This window comes from Drosophila yakuba, chromosome 3L, assembly GCF_016746365.2.
Source record: "Drosophila yakuba strain Tai18E2 chromosome 3L, Prin_Dyak_Tai18E2_2.1, whole genome shotgun sequence".
NCBI classification, from domain to species: Eukaryota; Metazoa; Arthropoda; class Insecta; order Diptera; family Drosophilidae; genus Drosophila; species Drosophila yakuba.
Window position 1 is genome coordinate 18990751 of NC_052529.2, and position 17827 is coordinate 19008577.

Here is a 17827-nt window from a genome sequence, read left to right on the forward strand (position 1 = left end):
CTCCTTCGGCCAAGCGAGTTCGTGTCCTAAGTCTTTTGTTTTGCGCGCATGGACTGCAAATGCCCGGCCATTATTATCTATGAGTTATTTACGCTCGGCGATTTTGTACTTCTTGTACTTTTTGTACTGCCTTTGCGGGCCAGGGCCTGCTCTTGTTATGGCCGAAACGAAGCTCGTGGGCTTGGCACACGCTGGCCCCCGAATCGCAACTGTGAACCTCGGCATAGGAATTTCCATGGCCCCGACAGGTTTGGTCCTCTTCCTCTTTTTCCGCCTCCCTTCTGCCTCCTACCGCATTCTGCCTATCGTTTCCCCCTGTAATTTGCACTGCTCGTAGTTGGCTACTGTGCTTTCCCAATCGGACAAGGAGCGTAGGAGTCGCTAATGGCTTGGTTCAATGACCAGCCAGGAACCGAGCAAGAAGCTCAGCCGCACTAATCACTCGTACTGCCAGCGAAACGACCTTGTGTTAGTGTATCTGTGGGGATACCTGCCGCTCAAACGTCACAGTTTACTTCGGAATTTATGGCCCAAACAGGGCCCTAAGTTCGGTTTAGTGTGCCATTGTTCTGGTCGGTCCTCCTCACATCTCCCATGACAATCTGCAGAACAAGAACGCCGCCGAATGGCAAACCAGTCCGTCAGACCGTCGGATGCGAATGAGGAAAGGGAGGTTGGGACCAGGGGTGTCCTGCCTGCCAATGCCCCAACGCACCACCAGCCGAGGTCCCAGCCACTTGACCAGGCGAAAAACGAGCGGCCAACTGGTTGCAACTGGCAACTGGCAACTGGCAACTTTGCTGCCAAGCATGCGCCAAAGAATTTCGCCAGCGATTTTCGGAATGTCTACAATGCACAGAGTGTGCAAGGAAAACATCAACAAAAAATCGCGAAAGAATGAAAATAAAAGCACGGGAGGACTGGTCTGCCGAAAGGCGCGATGAGTGGGGCGTGCCCAAATTCTGGAGCGCTGCGATAAAATGGTGCGCTATTAGATCTGAGTATATGGGCAACTTGCAATAAAAATCAACACTAAAGTCATTACTACGTACTCTATTGGTATGTTATATAAAATACGGATACAAGCTTTTTTCTTAAAGTTGTTGTGTTAGTTATTATAAAGGGGCTTTTAATAATCATTTAATAGTAACCTGCATTTTACCTTCTCAAAACTCAAACTCAAACATTGTCTTTCAACATCCGCAGCTAACTAATTTCAATTCCAAACACTATCTTAATTACCAAAAGACTCTCATCAGTCGAAGACAATGGCATACTAACTGTTTGCCTTACCATTCCCATTTGAACGGTATTCGGAAAGATAACGTGATGCCATCAGGGGCTGCGTAAGAACATTTTCAGATGCTATCTGGAATTGATCAGTGGGCCACACTTGAGGGATTATAATCGGTTAGAGGCAAGGACGTGTCTCTCGATGGGATGGGATGTGGATGTGGATGGGGAGGTGACTGGTGTTGTGACAGCGAAGCGTCCCTCGCTAGCCTCTTTGTTGTCGGGGAATAAATCAACAGGAGACTCTGCTCGCAACTTGAAACGCAACTGAGCCGCAGTCCCAGGTACCCGAAACGAAATGAGGCTTCGAATGTCCACCACCGAGCTCAATTAGTGCAGTCCCCTGGCCTCTTTGTGTGCTGCATTCTTCGGATGCCGAGGTGGCATTTGATTGATAATTTCGTTACGCCTCGAAGATGGCCCACAAAAAATCACAGAAAAGAAAGACACAAACAGAACATGGAAAACCAAAAAAAAATATTCAATTTGATAAGTGTGGGTTCCCGAGAGCCGAGATTTATGACAAGTTCATGCTGCCCCTTCGATCGTTATAAGGCAATAACCGGCTATTTGTCGCCGATTCGCTGGAACGCCGAACACCACAAGTCGAAGCTTAGTGCCCGCATCTGATTTTCAGATTAGAAACGACAATAAGCCAATTTCCATACTACATTTTGAAAATGTATACCATTTCCCTAACAAGAAAATAGATTACTACATCATAAAAGTAGCCGCATTCCCACAAAAAAGAGTTCGTAACTTTTAAGGTTAAAACGTATTTGTATATATTTGATATTTTAAAATGGTAAAATTTGTAATATTACGATTAGTCATAAGAGGGCAATTGGAGTATATCATTTATTGGCAACTACGTTGGATTTACTAGAGTACCCCTAAATACGGCACCTGCATACTTAGGCAAAAAGTTGGCTTTACACTTTGATTAGTAAAATTTGAATTTGAAATTCTTCATCTAGGCATAATTAATGCATAATATAATAACACTTCAATTGGTTAACTACAGGCTACATACAATTTCGGCAAGAGCAAATACTAGTGTAAAATTTGTATACGATTCCTATATTTGATTTGGTTAAGAGTAAAATTTGTATGTATCCCATGAATATCACTGAACAGCGACCCAAATAGAATGCTTTCGGTGCGGCAATGTGGAAGATCCCTCGATCCTTAAGGGTCCACACCCTAGACCTCAAGTTTCAGCCTGCCGTACTTCTGAAACTTGCTGAGGAACTCGTCTCATTTCTTCACGCCGACGTATGTGGTGCTCTTTCCGGTCTTGCGCAGCTGCTCCATCAGCTCGTCGGACGACAGGTTCGACGTCACGCTCACCGTCCGATCCTCCAGGCTAATGTTGACTTTCTCGACCTTATCTGCGGAATGACACAACACATGGTTTAGTCGATTTTCGGCCGAAAGCAGGGCAATTCACTACTGATAAGGGCTAAGTTGTTCCCACCACTTAAACGAACAATGCAAATTGCGGTTAAGCCCCTTATCGTTATGTGATTTATTATGTTTAAAGCTTGTTCTGAGGTTTGAACTGAACTTTTCGATAAGTTGCATTATTAGGTTCAAAGTTTTATCTAATATTTTTTGAAGATCACAAATTTAGTTATAGCATGGGTATCAAATAAAAATGGTTTTCCTTTTTTAATGAAAGGTAATATTTTTCAAGCAACATTGGCGAACTTTGCAGACAGTTCAAAGACATACATAATACCTAAAACTTTCCAACTTTAAAGCAACTTTAGAGTGAAATCCCAATTCAGGAATTACTATAGCCACATAGCATTTGTATGATGTATCGGCATTCAATTAGTTCACCCCCACATTTGCACATACATACATAGGTACATATGCTTGTACATACGTAAGATTCGACCGATAAGGCACTAACTAACTTAGTACCTGGCACTAGTGCTAGTGCTACGTAGTACGTACCGCCCAGTTTGCCCAAGACTCGTTCCACGGCACTGGCACATCCGCCGCAAGTCATCTCCACCTTGAATTCGTGCACCTGGGAAAAGCGGGAAAATGGATTGGTGCGAAAGGGGAATTTTCAACGCTTTTCCAATCGATTTTGGACTGGACTCAACCACTGAAACGCACTGGCATCCTGCTGCTGCTGCTGCTGTGACTTCTGGAGTCCGTCGTGTGCTTGTAGACCTGCGGTAGGTTGAACAGCTTGGCGGCTTTCTTAGGCTAGTTCTACTTCCAAACGTGGCAATCAGAAACTCCCTTCGTTATTGCAGAGAACTTCTTTGGATTTTATATATTTGACTTTTCAGAGTGACCGAGTAGACCTGCCCTTTAAATGTAGCACATCCCTACTCCTAAATAAGACAGATGTTCACATCAGTGCGGTGCAGAACTTTGATAAATGCTCTAGCGACGACTCAAGCCAAATGCTGCTGCCAGTGCTGCCCAGTTGGCGCCTTTTCTTTCTGTTATAATAACGGTATATACATAAACATTGTTAGATATTGCTTCAATATCGTTATTTTTAAAATTAGTTAGGTCAAATAACAATATTCCGTTGAATTGTCTTCGGTTCTTTGAAAACTTCCATCGATTTGTTTCGAAACTTTCGCCCTCAGTTTTCATTGAAAATTTATTGTTATGAAATTAAGAAAGATAATAAAAAATGCATTTCCGGCATTGCTAACCATAATGATTGCACTGCCAGTTAAATTTGAGAGTCCAAATTTTGGGAGCACTAACTAAATAGCTACACTCGCTTGGGACAGGCGCCAAATCGGTAAACCACCTGGTGATCGTACAGCTGGCCAGGATTGAGCACGATTGTGGGGAAGTCGCAGTGGTTCATTGCGTCGGGGTACTTCTGCGTCTGCAGGGTGAAGGCTCCCTGGCGGACATAGCGGACCCCATCCTTGCCCACGTTGGGTATGTCCGCGCTGTCCTCGTCCGGCAGATGGTTGGCCGTGCTGAACTGCAGGCCCGGCTGGTTGGTGTGGACCTCCATGAAACGGCCGCTACATGGATGAACCACACGGGCCACCAGTTGCACCCGGTTGGGAGGAATATCCACGCAGAAATGGTTGTCGAAGCCGCCCAGGGGGCAAGCGGACACCTGATTGAGCCGCTTGCCCAGACTGACCAGGCTGGAGAAGTCGTACGGCGTGGTGCGGACGCGCATTAACTTTCCGGTGGGCAGAAGCTCCTGGTCCACGTCCACTATCTTCTGGGCCTTGATCATCAGCATGTGCTGATAGAGCGGATCCCGGCCGGCGCCGTGGCCGCCCAAGTTGAAGTAGCTGTGGTTCGAGATGTTCACCACCGTGGTAGCCTTCGTCCGCGCCTCTATTCGCATCCCAAAGCAGCCCGTCTCGTTGAGCGAGAAGTTAATGTTGGTGGTCAGCTCGCCCGGATAGCCCTCGTGCCCATCCGGCGAGATGTGCTGCAAGGTGACGCCGTCTTTGTGCACCCCCACCACGTCCCAGATGACGCTGTCGAAGCCCACGAATCCGCCGTGCTGGTGATGTCTATCCCGAATATTGCGACTCACACTGACCTCCTTGCCGCAGAGCTTGAAGCGACCATGTGCTGTACGGTTGGCAACCCGGCCAATGGTGGCTCCAAAGAAGCACTGCTGGTTACGGTAGTACCCTGCCACGTCGTCGTAGCCCAGGCACACGTCCTCCAGCTTGCCGTTGAAGTCGGGAACCTTCAAGGACTGGATGATGGCACCCATCGTTAGGATCGACACCGACATCCCACGCTCTGTGCTCAGCGTGAAGCGCCGAACCCGGTCGGTCTTCTGCGTCATCGGGTTGACGGCGATGCCGAACATGTCCTCGATCACTCGCACCATCCTGGAGCTCCTAAGTTTTGCCAAATGCCTAGAGGAGGATAACTAAAATTTTGAGATGCCTTGCTGTGGCGACAGATTTTAGAATTTAAAAGGGCTCACACGCCTTAAGTCCAGATCGAAGCACACTGAGATGGTGGTTTAAAAATGATAAGCATTACATTTTGTAAACTTACTCAAACTGAAAAATGTTCGTAGACTCGTATGCATTTGTTAGGAAGAATTTCCCACCATATAAGGTACGTAAGTTCCTAACCAGGATCCCTAACGATTTGATATAGCCATGTCCGTCTGTATGGATGCCAGATCTTAGAAACCGCGCACACTTCACCGCCCACAAACGGAACACTTATGCCACGCTGAAGGAGTCTGGAGTTACATCCATACATCCAGGTCTGTATGATGAGACTGGGCGCCCCATTCTATGCAGTTTATTCTGTTGTTGTAGCATAATTTAAAATAGCTAAATAAAAAACCAAGTACTTTGGGGTAGGACTTTATTCACGAGAGATCACGACGACGCTTATGGATCGTTGTTGCAACAGCACTTCCAGGACTCCTCGACCTTAAACCAGTAAAGGACCTCGTGCCGGTACTTCTCATTCGGCTCGAGGCTGATCGAAGGGAACTCCGGGTGGTTCATAGCATCGGGGAACTTCTCCGTCTCCACACAAAAGGACCCGTGCTTGTCATACTTTGTGCAATTTTTGCCTACTATCGAGGTCAGATTATTCGCGGTGTAGAACTGCATGCCCGGCTGGTCGGTCCAAACCTCCAGTACCCGGCAAGATGGCGGATGTACAATCTTGGCCACCTTGGCTACACTTTTTTGCACTCGCCCTCCGTTGACCACGAAGCAGTTATCGTAGCCCTTGATCTGGCGATTCTCAAACTGCATAAGCCGGTCGCGCATCAGAACGGGCAGCCTGAGATCAAAGACGGTGTCCTTGACGTCGACTAACTTCCCCGTGGGGATCTGCAGCTCGTCCGTGTCCACGATGTGATCAGACGCAATCTCCACCGTGTGCTCCGCCAGGCCCTTCGCTCCGGATCCGTGTCCCGCCAGGTTAAAGTAGGCGTGGTTCGAGAGGTTGACCATGGTGGAGCGATCTGTGGTGGCCTCGTACCTGACCCACAACCGATTCTCGTTGTCCAGCTGGTAGGTGATGAGGCACGTCAGCTTGCCCGGATAGCCCTCGTGACCGTGTGGCGAAACGTGACGGAATATCACCCCCTCGGCGGACTTCTGCACCACCTCCCATATGACGCTATCGAATCCAACGAAGCCACCGTGAAGCTGGAATTTATCCTGAAATTCGCCAAATTATATATTTATTATTCTTTATTTAGCTATACTAGAAATACTATATTTATTTATTTAACTTAGACTATAAAACTATAACCAAACTGAGATCTAGGAGCTTTACTATATTATTATTTATGTATATTAAAAGGCAAACAAAAAAATGAAAAATTTTGGGAGTGAGAGCTTTTTGCGTTTTAAAGTCGTATGTCACATATTTTATATGTCACATAGTCTTAATATTCTAGAATACCCTATAACTCCACGAGTATTGGGTATAACAATCAAAGAGCTTCTTAGAGAATCAGAATCTATCGCTAAGCAAAAATAACTTTGCCGTAACAAGTGTCACATAGGCTTGTGAAATATTTACCTGGATGTTTTTTGTCACCGATACTTTCGTGTCGTTAAACGTATACTCGCCATTGGCCACCCGGTTGGCCACTCGTCCGAGGGTCCCTCCGATGTAGGCTCCCTTATTGGCCAAGTAGCTGGCAATGTCGTCGAAGCCGAGACACACATCATCCACCTTCTTGTATGCATCCGGCAAGATGACGCTCTGGATGATGGCACCCAGTTGGATCACCGACACAGACATGCCCTTGGAGTTCTTGAGCGTGTAACGGCGCACCATTTCCGGGGACTTGGTGAACGGATTCACGGCCAAGCCGAAGATCTCCTCCTCTAGGGTAATCGACATTTCGGCGCGTCTCGGTGTCGTTCCTTCCCCTTGAAACGGCTGACAGCAACTGCTTGGGTATCAGACGTAGTCTGATCCGGCACACCTCTGTTTACTGCGAGTTCGCTTCTGATTATGATTGTGAATGGCCAAAGTCGTTCGGGTCGCGAGCTTCTCCCTCAAAGTCAAACCGGGCAATCAGCCTGTCAGAAGTCGATTGCCCAACCCCCGCGTTTTTACCGCCCACAATAATGAGAGATAAAGCTGCCCTGTAATCGCCACTTGACTAGAATATAGAATAGTTCCTTAGGGGCGCGACTTTCGGTAGAGCTCATAAAACAGAAAAAGCTATTTGTTCAAACGTCTCGACTACGAGATATCCATCTCTGCAATGTAAATATCCGTGATAATTATATTTGATTACTATCATATAAGACTACACTTTATAAAAAGTCTTAAGTGTTGTTTGCCACCTCTGAACGCCAATAAATTGTACTTGTAAGCCCCAGAAGAGGGGGCTATAAAGTGTGTAACAGATAGAGAAAAGTGTTTCCTGTCTTATAAAGTATATATGAATGTTTTTTTTGACCAGGATCGCTAACCGAGTCAATCTAGTGCAAAATGTTACCATACGAGTCGTAAGGAAGTGTATATTTTAATGAAGCATGATTATTGTTTCCAATATTGTATGGTCATACATTATTTACATCACCAAAAAATCGAAAAAAGATTTTCAAAATTATTTAATTCGCTAAGTATTTAATTTAGCAATATTTACATTTGTAAGCAAGAGCTGTGCCCGTAATATAAGTTTTTATGTACATGTTCATTAAACAAAGTAAATGCAGTCCGGTGTCACAGGGGCTAGTACTTATTTATGTTGAACAGCCGCACGCCATGGAACTGCGGCAACTTGGGAAGCGTGACGACAACCAGGGATATAAAGTTAGCAATAAAGTGTTCCGTGTTGTTTCGGGTGTACAGGCAGGTAAGTAGGAAACTAAAAAAGAGCGAGTAAATTTGTATATTATGCATTTGATTATACGGTAGTTAGATTATTAATTCATTATTCATATAGAAAATATTTACCGAAATTAAAGTGAGTGATGATGAAAATTTAAAATTAAAATACAATTTTTTAATAAATTTGTTTAATACATTTTTTACTATATTTGAATCCCAATTAACTTGTTACTTCAAATTGAATTCCATAACTAGGAACTTAATCTGTTCCCTGACTTCCAAGGCGTATTAACTTACAGAACAATGGGAACAGCCGTGAGGAACTTGCGGGTTGTGGTCATCTGCACCCCGTCATCAATCTGTTCCCAGTGCGTCCAACGCCGGCTGGGATCGTTCTCGGTGCTCAGCCAGGGAGCGCCCTTAATGACGTGCAGGAAGTACAGGTGGGCCTGCGAAGTCGGATTAGGATTAGGACATACTCCTTAACGACGCTATGAGCACTCACTGCATTGTGAAGAATATTGGTGGCCGTCCAGGCCCACGGAATGCTGACGAAGGGCACTGATAAGAAGAGCAGGTGCACCGACAGCAGGCCCAGAAGGTATGCTAGCCAAAATCCGCGTGCACTCAGCCAGGAGCTGTTCGGATTCGCCTCACCGTGGCCTCCTGCAATGGATGTCATGTAGCTGAATTATTAACCTTTGGTTCCGAAACACTTTAATAACAAATATTTATCATGTTCAGTGTGACCGCGCTTGCTTACCAATATCACGCTGAATTTGTACAACAATAACAAATGTACCACTGTTATAATATCTGAATGATGTCTCTTTTTAGACCATTTAAACCATTTAAAAAAAAATGGTTTGAAAAAATTTAAGTTCCATCCACCACAACCTTTAAACTCAGAGTTCTGAGTCATTTCAACTATATCCTAAATTCCCACATTCCTAAAGCCTACAAAGTTAGCCTAGTCCTTCCTATATTAAAACCAGAAAAAGCGATACTTTGCCAGGCTAAGCTTCTAGAGACATTGTACTTTATATTTAAATTAGGGAATGTTTAAGCTTTCCGTCCTGCAGCTCAAGGACGCTAAGAAAATAAGCACAATTATTTATAAGAAATGGTAGTAAAAGTTAAATAAGGATGCATAGGAGAAATAGCATTTTAATTACAATTTGTACAATATGTGTATATGTATATAAATGTAAACGACTAGGTGACTCAGTGGAAATAAGATAGTTCGGTTTAAGTCACAGCGAGTTATGGTGTGACCAGCCATTGTAAGGAAAGGGAACAGCCATTTTGTTGTTTTGGCGTTGAAATTTTTTGGCATAAAGAAGGCATGAAAAAATAGGGTTCGTTGCTATATAGATCAAAATCTTTTTCGAAAACCCCCATGCTTTGCCGAAAATGTCACAATATCATTAAGTGAATACAGTTCAGCCAAGAAAGCATAAATATGAGCGGATCCAATGCAAAATCCTCGGGATCTGGTAAGTACCAATCAATACACCCATAGCTACTTTTTCCGGAGCCCCACTGACAAAAATCCGAACAGGCTTTGGTAGCCACATTCCCAGCATCGAGGAAAAGAACAAGCAGATCCAGCAGGAAACAATGATGGAGAAGCTGCGGGCCAAGTACCGGAACAAGCCAAAAAGCTACGAGGAGATCAAAAAGTCGGTGCGTATGTACTTCATCGAAAAGCACTACCCTCTGGACCCGCTGTGCAAGGCCACGCTACAGTCGGCGTTGGACAAGTTGCAGCACTACATCAAAGTCACGTCTCGCCACGGCCTCGTGGAACGATTGGAAAGCCTCTCGCGCCAGCTAGGCCTTAAGTTCATGGAGGACCAGCAGCTGCTTTTTATCTCCACGGACATGTTCTACGTAGAGATCCTGCTGGACGCCGCCGGCAGTCTGTCGGACGTCAAGGTGCACCACGAGTGCAAGATTGAACAACAGTCCAGCGAACTAGTATCCTGCCTCAAGTCTGGCGATTTTGCTGACTTTACGGTTCAACTGGAGGGTCTATCCTCCATTTACCAACTGAATGCCGAACCAAAGGTGAAAAAGAAGGCGTTCGTGGCGCTTCAGGCCATGGAAACGGACATCCAGAGCCTCTACCAATTGCACCTGCAAAATCACTCCGGAGATAGCTACTCCCTTATGACGAGTTCATCGGTGGGTCTGGTCCTGCCGCGTCGCGGTGGCCATCCAATGAAGCTTACTTATTTCTGCCCGCCGCTCCACCTTCCCGAAGGGGATCCCAAACTGGCCAGCGGCGATTTCACCATCGACCAGGTAATGCGAAGCAGCTACGGACTGAGCGCCACCGTCAATTTGGAAGGCTCGTCGGCCAACAAACTACAGACTCTACCAACGGTGACCTTAGTCCGGGATGCCCAAACGGGCTTAGAGGTTCCCACGTACACGCAACTTAACCAGAACAACTCGCTGCTCATGCCGGCCACGTATGTGCTGCGGCTTAACAAACCCATGCCTGTTTGCCTGGAATCACTAAAGGCTCTCGGGCTTCCCGGGCTAGACTCCGTTGGTACGCCACCTAGTCCTCCCACCACAGTGCTTAATCTCATTGTACAAACTGCCTCGAAGCAGGCGATCAAGAACGCACAGCGCGGCCTGTATGTAAATTTGCCAAAGGAGACGCACTGCTATTTCTTCACCGACAACCGCAAACTGCAGGGAACCCTAGTGTCATCGCTGCCCTTTACTGAACCCGCACAGGTACCGCGGATCGTGGCGTTCCTCAAGAAACAAGCTCTCTTCTACACCCTGCTCGCCAGCTGTGTTCGTGAGCAGCAGAAACAGTATAATGGTGAGTTGGGCGCACTACCCCACTATCTCTTCTATGATAATAATATTCTTTCCTATGCTAATTTGTCCCAGATATGGACAGCACTGTGATACTGGAGGTTACCGCCGTTTCATTTAACCAAATCACCGTGGAGCTGCAGCACCCGTACGAAGAGTCGCTGGCAACCGTGGATTTTTTGCTAGAGGACGGTCAGCCCACGTGTAGCGTTTACTGTCTGAACAATGAATATGAGTTGCTGTCCCAGAAGCTCACCCGCACCGTTCGCAAAGTGGTATCCATTCCGATGGTCATCTACAAGTTGCTTAAGTGCTGGGATGAGGAGCACGAGTTTAAACTGCACGGCGCGATTGGTCCTGGAGCTGGTTCAGGAACAATCGGAGGTGGAGGCATGAGTGGTGGTGGACCTGTCTCGGGAGCAGGCAATAGCTTTACACAGTTTGCAATGGATACGGCGTCGCCCTCTGATGGAAGCCTTCCCGGAGGCGGCTTTGCCAACATCAACAACCTTAAAATGGACGCCAAGTCGCGATCTCTAGCGGATGCTTTTGCCGCTTCTACTTCGGCAGCAGCGGCCATAGCGGGTCTGATCAATCTCAAGCGCGAAACGGATCCACAGTCTGGCGGTTCTACTAGTGGCACCACGGTAAGCGGCAGCTCCAGTTCTTCCGTCGCCGCCAAGACGAGTGATCATGACATTGCTGATAAGTACAAAAATATCTGGAAGGACAAGACTCCAAATTTGAAGCATTGCGTCAGCATCACGCCCATCCCAGGAGATGGAAAGTCTGGCTCAGCTGGGGCAGTCCCCGGCGTTGAGGTACAGCGAACGGGTGGCATTGAAATTATTCCATTGAATGTCCAGGCAGCTGTCGCCGGAGGAAGTGTTACAGCCTCATCCAGTGCTGCTCCCACGACTATAACTATTACCCCTATAACGGGCAAGGATCCCAGTAAGGAGTCAACGAAAAAAAGCAGCTCTACATCAGCAGGAGTAAGTGTGGCCGCCAAGCGTCCACACGAAAGTAGCACAAGTAGTTCGTCTACGTCCGGAGGCAGTGGTTCTGCCAGCTCCATGTCATCCTCAGCCAGTAGCGGCTCTTCGGATACACAGAAGGAAAAGAAGCGCAAGAAGAAGCGCGATGATTCGCCCATGGGACCGCCGGAGAAGATCTATTCTAGGCAAAACTCGCCTGCAGGTGGCGGAGATGCTTCCGCAACTGGTGGAGTGGTGCGCAAGTTCTCCTCTCCCTCCTCGTCACCTAAAGCAGGTGGCGCTGGGCAGGGTCTAATGGCCGGAGGCCCGACCGCCCGACCAAGCCCCAAGCACTCTCCCGTATATAGCAGTCCCAAGCATAACACCGCCTCTAACAGCCCGAAGTCGCCGTTTGGCACACACTCACCTAAACACGGTTCGTCCGGAAAGCCGAGCATGTCCACGCTTAAGAGTGCAGCTACAGCCGCAACCATCTTAAGTCCCAAGGGCGATAAGACCTCACCCGCTGTGGGGAACGCATCTTCGGGACCATCTGCCTCCTCTGGATCCGGGGGAGCTACTGGTCTGGTAAGGTCATTTGCCAGCGTTGGAGCACCGCCGCCTCCACCGCCAATTCCTCCATTAGCGAGCACTAGCGGATCTATCAGCAGCAGCCAAAGTGTAAAGAAGGAGAAAACCTCTTCCGCATCGGGGTCCAGTTCCACGTCATCCTCGGCGGCTGCAGGGGTCTCATCTGGCGGCGGTATTTCCCCGGCTAGCGTGGCCGCTGCAGTGGCTGCCCTGAAATCCTCACAACAGCAGATGAAGTCAGTCGCCAGTCTTTCGCATCTTGCGGCGGGCGGGGGACTGGGTAGCTACGCGGCTCCGTCGGGAACGGGAGCGTCTGGTGCAGCCGCAGTGGTGGTGGGAGCAGGAGCTGGCGCTGGAGCGGGGGCTTCCGGACTGGAGCTGAGTGCCTTGCGCAAGGGCATGGCGGGAGGTGCGGTAAGTCCGTTTTCATTATAAGTGCTCCACACCACACCAACCCACCCCCAGCATCTCCCACTGGAAGCCTAACACGTAGTTTACTCTCTGCCACCTCTCCTAACCAATGCAGATCAAAATCAGAGTGAACCTATATTTAAACTAATGCAAATGCTGTATTTACTTAGCTATAAAACGATTTGTAATTTGCCTACCTCTGCTGTAGTTTAAAATGATTATATTTACATGCTATGATTATTATTTTTTGTTAGTGTTTCGTTTTCCCATTTTCTTATTTTTGTAAATACATATGTTTCTATTATTTGTCATATACTGCTGCATCCGTTTTATTTTCGACTAAATCCAAAAACTCGTACAGTAATGGGGCTTATCCAGCACTCAGTATCCCCAAAACGCAAGCTTTAACCTCCTCCTGCATTGAGTACGTATGTATTTATAGTTATCCTGTTTGTTTTGTAATGTTGCTCGGCTTGCATGTTTTCTCTAGGAAAGCAAGGCTAGCAAGTCCAGCTGTTTACATTGTTCCAGAATTTCCAAAACCGCTTTTGAGGATGTAAATGACCTTTAAGCTTCATTAAGAACATTTGTAGATCTGTAGATTAAGCTTATATTAGTTGTGTGTGGCATCTTGACTCTATTAGAAATTTATTATTGTTTCCCCTTTCTTCTTCAATGTTGATGATTATAGTTTTCTGCATTGTTTTCCGTTTTAATTTGGTTAAAAGAGTCCTCTTTTGTACTTAAATAAATACTAAGTTTAAAGTTAGTCCTTTATGTGCATATAATGTACATTCAAAACTAGTTGCACATGTGCTTGCCTTATACTCGTACATTATTTTGTAGGAAATATATTTTGTATCCGACACAACTTTAAAGCTAATTATTAACGGGGTCCTTTTCTTGTTTTTTCCCTTTCTTCCTGTCTGTGTTCTCTTCCTACACGACATATGGTTGTGAAATCCCAAAAATGTTTCTTTTGCTACACGTCATGTTCCCCTTTTGATTGTTATAATTTCTTTTCTGGTTTATTTTTGGTTCCTTTGGTCCCTAACACACACACAACCACATGCTTACTTTGTCAGGTTAGTTTGATGACGTCGACGGCAGCTTTAGCACCAACAATTCCGGCGCCAACAACAACAGTGGCAGCAGCAACAGCGGGCTCGTCAGCGTCATTGGCGTCCCCAGTCTCGGCGGTAGTGGGTCAGGGGCAGGAAACAGCGGGAGCAGCAGCAGCAGCAACACTGGCAACAATTCTGCAGCAGCAGCAACAGCCGGGAGCAGCGCCAACTAGTAGCTGCTTAGCCACCAGCGGGGGCAGCAGCGACTCCGCCGGGAGCAGCAATCCGGCCGGAGCCTCCACGGAATACATGGTGAGGCCCAGCAGCCAAGAGGGTCTCAAGCTGACCATCAACAAGACGGGAAGCAGCAAGAGCTCCGGCACCGGCTCCGGCTTTAGTTCCTCCTCTAGCGTCCAAGCAAAGGCTAAGAGCAGCAGCAGTGGCGCCACGAGCTTCGCTGGGTCCACCGGATCCACGAAGAAGCAGCATACCGGACTTAAGCCTGGCGTAAACAGCGGACCCGCTTCCAAGAAGGCCACCGCAGCAGCCTCGTCCGCTACGGCATCATCCAGCAAGCATTTCTTCCAGAAGGCCAACTCGTCAGGCAATCTTAGCAGCAAGCTAAGCGGGTCGGGAGCAGGTGGAGGACTTCCGCTGACCAAGAGCAACAGCACTAACTCCTTTCAAGAGCACAATGCCCCCAGACGGCGTCCCAGCATGGGAGCCCTGGCTAGCGGAAGCAGTGGAGGAGGCAGCGGACAGCGCAAGTCGGGCTCCACTACGGCGGGGGGCAGCGGATCTTCGGGCTCGGTATCGCCTGCCCTTAGCGGCTCAATGTCGCAGCCACCGCCTCGATTCGATCACCACACGGATATGATGACTATCCTCCAATACGCTTCTCCAACAATGGCTGCAAGCATGGAAGGATTCATAAAGGGGCTGCATAACAAATTTCAGATCCCAAAGCTGTCGCAGAGAGGAAGCGGAGGCAATACAACCAGTGGACGCAGCACGCCAAGTGGCAGTTCAGAAACTGCTTCAGCGGTAACATCATCTTCGATATTAGGACCTGCTGCCAGCTCTACTGGACTGACGGAGCCGGACGTCAAGCCGCCTGTGCCTCCTTCGCCGTCTGGCAATGAAGGACTCCTGAACCTAAGCAGTACGGCGGGAATGCCATCGGGGGATGGTATAGATGAGGAGCTTTTGGCTAGCCTGGCTGGTGAATGACAGAAGGAAGACAGCCGTCATGAGATATTATTCCTGTTGCTCTATGCGATTTTTTCTTAAAGCTAGCACAGTAGTTAAGATAAGATGATTTAGTTTAAAGCCATAATTTTGATGATGATTTTTATGATGGATAGGGAATTAGGCAATTTCTTAATATCATTGGCAGAAAAATTATTTAAAACTCCAAAGGAAATAAATCAAATTTTACAACACGATGGCGAATTTGGTACAAAATCTCAGAGATTCTGTGAATTCGATCAAACCGAAATCACCTTATGGTTTAAAAATTCAATAGGTAAATCTTAAGGAAAGCGATACGATATGTACGACATCGCTCTAAATATGTTGTAAAGTATAATTATAATAAATGTATTCAGTTGGAGATATTTGGGATTTTGCATATTTAAAAGCGGTCGGACTATTTTATTATCGTTTAAAGGTTGGTAAATAGTGTTGAAACAGCCCGAAGAAAGTTTTTTTCAAACTCTTGCTCAGAGAACCGTTCCACGGAGGCCCTAAAGCGAAACAAAATATATTTAAAGTGTACGAAACAAAAAATGTGTATCTAGTTACCTGGCTGCGCTTCGAATACCGGCCATTTCTGAGTTGTTAACAATTATATTTAAAATGTTTTCTGCGTATTCAACCGCATCAGTGGCAAGGAATCCGTTCTGACTTCCCTCGGAGGTTTCGACAATGTCGAGCAAAGGACCTCCGGACCTGTGGGCCACCATTATAAGGCCAGCAGCCATGGATTCGACGATTCCGATTCCAAAATGTTCGTTCCACATAGTGTGAATGCCAATGTGGGCGCTTTGATACAATTTAAGTAGGTCTTCGTAAGGGACATTCACACTGAATTGAACATTGTTCTCTAGCGACAGATGCTTTGTCAAGTCCTGCATGTTTTTCAACCGATCGTAGTCATCTTCGTTTCGGCAGGAGCCAACAATGACCAACTTAATTTGGTTCCAAAGGCTCTCGTCTTGGGCCAAGAGAGTTCGGAGCTCGTATATGGCTTGCAGTTGGAGGGGATGGTCTTTCTCTGGGCGAAACTGCCCGACAGACAGTATGATGAATTCGTCACTCTTTTCCGTATGCTGAAGGTTCTTTAAGTGGCTAACCTCGCACGGAGGGTACACCCGGTGGGTTTTGAAGGGCACATCCCACAGTTGCAGAATATGATTCTCGGTCCACGATGAGTTTACCATAATAGTCTCAGCACAACAACCAACCCACTTGTACATCTAGAATGGGGAACCTTGGTATACAGCTGCGCATATACTTATTTGTGTTGCTGCACTCACCTTTGAAAACAGACGGTAGTAGGCGAGCTTAGTCCAGGTGAGAAAGGGATTCCTTGCCACGTACTTCTTGTTGTTGTGTGCCATTTGCCGCTGCTGAACCCTCTTCAGCATATCCGTACTGATGACCGGATAGTGCACATAGCAGCCCACTTTGGACTGGGCCAAGTAGCGGAACAGAGGATACGTAAAGGCGTAACCCATGGTGTCAATATAGATGTCGGGCGGAAACTTGCAGAGTGCCTCCAGACCCAGGACCATCGATCCAATGCTCTGGCCGAGCAGAGTGAAATGCGGATAGTTCTTGGCCTCGATCCAGTGGCGTTGCTTCAGGAACACAAACTTCACACTGTCACTATCAATGGCAATGTTGAAGACATTCTTGGCCTTTTGCAGTATGGAATTGGGAGAGGCGTCTATGTCGCCTGTGTAGATTACCACCCTGGAGTTCGGGTACTTGTCCTTTAAATTAAATTATCAAACCTATAAGATTAGTATACGAGTATAGCAAATACGAGTATCAAAATAATGAGCTCTCTTGCTTATTATTCACATGTTATTTACAGGATATCGAAAGGTAGAATGGAACAGAATGAAAGGTTAGCATCCTGCTGAGGAAATACTCCCATTCATTTCATGTTGTATTATTTAGTTTTTTTGTGGAAGGTAATTAACTTCTTTTTATTCGAATGATAACTAAACGATCAGCTGATGATCGGTCTTCAACAAGACACGTATGTCTGCATTGAGTTTTTCTGTTTTTCCAATATTACCTGTAGTGCTCTGACGGCGCACCACAAGACACGTTCACCACCGCCACCTGCATTGCAATACGGATGGAAAATGCCCACGTTGATTCCATTTTCCGACGGTGAGTGCAACTTATTCTTTCGGCTTATCAACCATTGCCTCAGGAAAAGGAATGACAGCACTGCCAGCAACGCAAGCGACAACAACAACCAGAGACTGCGGATAACATGAGTCAGAACAACTGCCAGAAAACGGGTTACTATTCTTACAGAAACAGAAACATTATCGGCTTTCCTTCAGCGATGCATTATTATTACACGTAAATTGACAATACTGCATTATCTCGAATTAGGGATGGCCGTACAGTATCGTCTCTATTAATAAAAGCCGATATCTGCGATTTGGGAAAAGTAATTGGAAAGTAATATCTATCGATAACAAGAATTATCGAGTTCAAATTGAATGGATATGTCGTTTTTCAGAGGTACATGATGTATTATATAAATATAGATTTTAATGAATAATGTACCATTAATGTAGCATTCAAAAAATTCTAAGTTAGTTTCGTTAACGA

General features: G+C 46.5%; 6 protein-coding genes across 7 annotated transcripts; 1 reads left to right on the forward strand and 5 right to left on the reverse strand.

Annotated features, from left to right (window-relative positions):
• Positions 1–2137: 2137 nt before the first annotated feature.
• Positions 2138–3614, reverse strand: LOC6534601 (copper transport protein ATOX1). The gene is made up of 3 exons (XM_002095240.4): positions 3424–3614; positions 3256–3331; positions 2138–2684 (listed from the first exon to the last, which is right to left on the reverse strand). Exons 1-3 carry the CDS (start codon positions 3427–3429, stop codon positions 2551–2553), a joined length of 216 nt encoding a protein of 71 aa, XP_002095276.3. The 5' UTR covers positions 3430–3614; the 3' UTR covers positions 2138–2550.
• A 241-nt stretch (positions 3615–3855) lies between these two features.
• LOC6534602 (galactose mutarotase) lies at positions 3856–5270 on the reverse strand. Its single transcript, XM_002095241.4, has one exon. The coding sequence runs from the start codon at positions 5144–5146 to the stop codon at positions 4043–4045; it is 1104 nt and encodes a 367-aa protein (XP_002095277.1). The 5' UTR covers positions 5147–5270; the 3' UTR covers positions 3856–4042.
• A 356-nt stretch (positions 5271–5626) lies between these two features.
• LOC6539367 (galactose mutarotase) lies at positions 5627–7232 on the reverse strand. Its single transcript, XM_002086224.4, has 2 exons — positions 6820–7232; positions 5627–6452 (listed from the first exon to the last, which is right to left on the reverse strand). The coding sequence occupies exons 1-2, from the start codon at positions 7144–7146 to the stop codon at positions 5667–5669; spliced, it is 1113 nt and encodes a 370-aa protein (XP_002086260.1). The 5' UTR covers positions 7147–7232; the 3' UTR covers positions 5627–5666.
• Positions 7233–7764: 532 nt separating this feature from the next.
• LOC6539366 (ORM1-like protein) lies at positions 7765–8841 on the reverse strand. The gene is made up of 3 exons (XM_002086223.4): positions 8594–8841; positions 8386–8537; positions 7765–8125 (listed from the first exon to the last, which is right to left on the reverse strand). The coding sequence occupies exons 1-3, from the start codon at positions 8768–8770 to the stop codon at positions 7990–7992; spliced, it is 465 nt and encodes a 154-aa protein (XP_002086259.1). The 5' UTR covers positions 8771–8841; the 3' UTR covers positions 7765–7989.
• Positions 8842–9381: 540 nt separating this feature from the next.
• LOC26535211 (mediator of RNA polymerase II transcription subunit 1) lies at positions 9382–15608 on the forward strand. 2 transcript variants are annotated; one of them, XM_039374961.2, is made up of 4 exons: positions 9382–9584; positions 9650–10930; positions 11002–12908; positions 13991–15608. In XM_039374961.2, exons 1-4 carry the CDS (start codon positions 9551–9553, stop codon positions 15197–15199), a joined length of 4431 nt encoding a protein of 1476 aa, XP_039230895.1. In that variant the 5' UTR covers positions 9382–9550; the 3' UTR covers positions 15200–15608. The 2 variants fall into 2 exon arrangements, with proteins under 2 accessions (XP_039230895.1, XP_039230896.1); XM_039374962.1 differs by having other exon boundaries at positions 13996–14342.
• LOC6534606 (GDP-Man:Man(3)GlcNAc(2)-PP-Dol alpha-1,2-mannosyltransferase) lies at positions 15586–17650 on the reverse strand. The gene is made up of 5 exons (XM_002095245.4): positions 17523–17650; positions 17277–17469; positions 16507–16965; positions 15773–16446; positions 15586–15714 (listed from the first exon to the last, which is right to left on the reverse strand). The coding sequence occupies exons 1-5, from the start codon at positions 17534–17536 to the stop codon at positions 15633–15635; spliced, it is 1422 nt and encodes a 473-aa protein (XP_002095281.2). The 5' UTR covers positions 17537–17650; the 3' UTR covers positions 15586–15632.
• Positions 17651–17827: the final 177 nt, after the last annotated feature.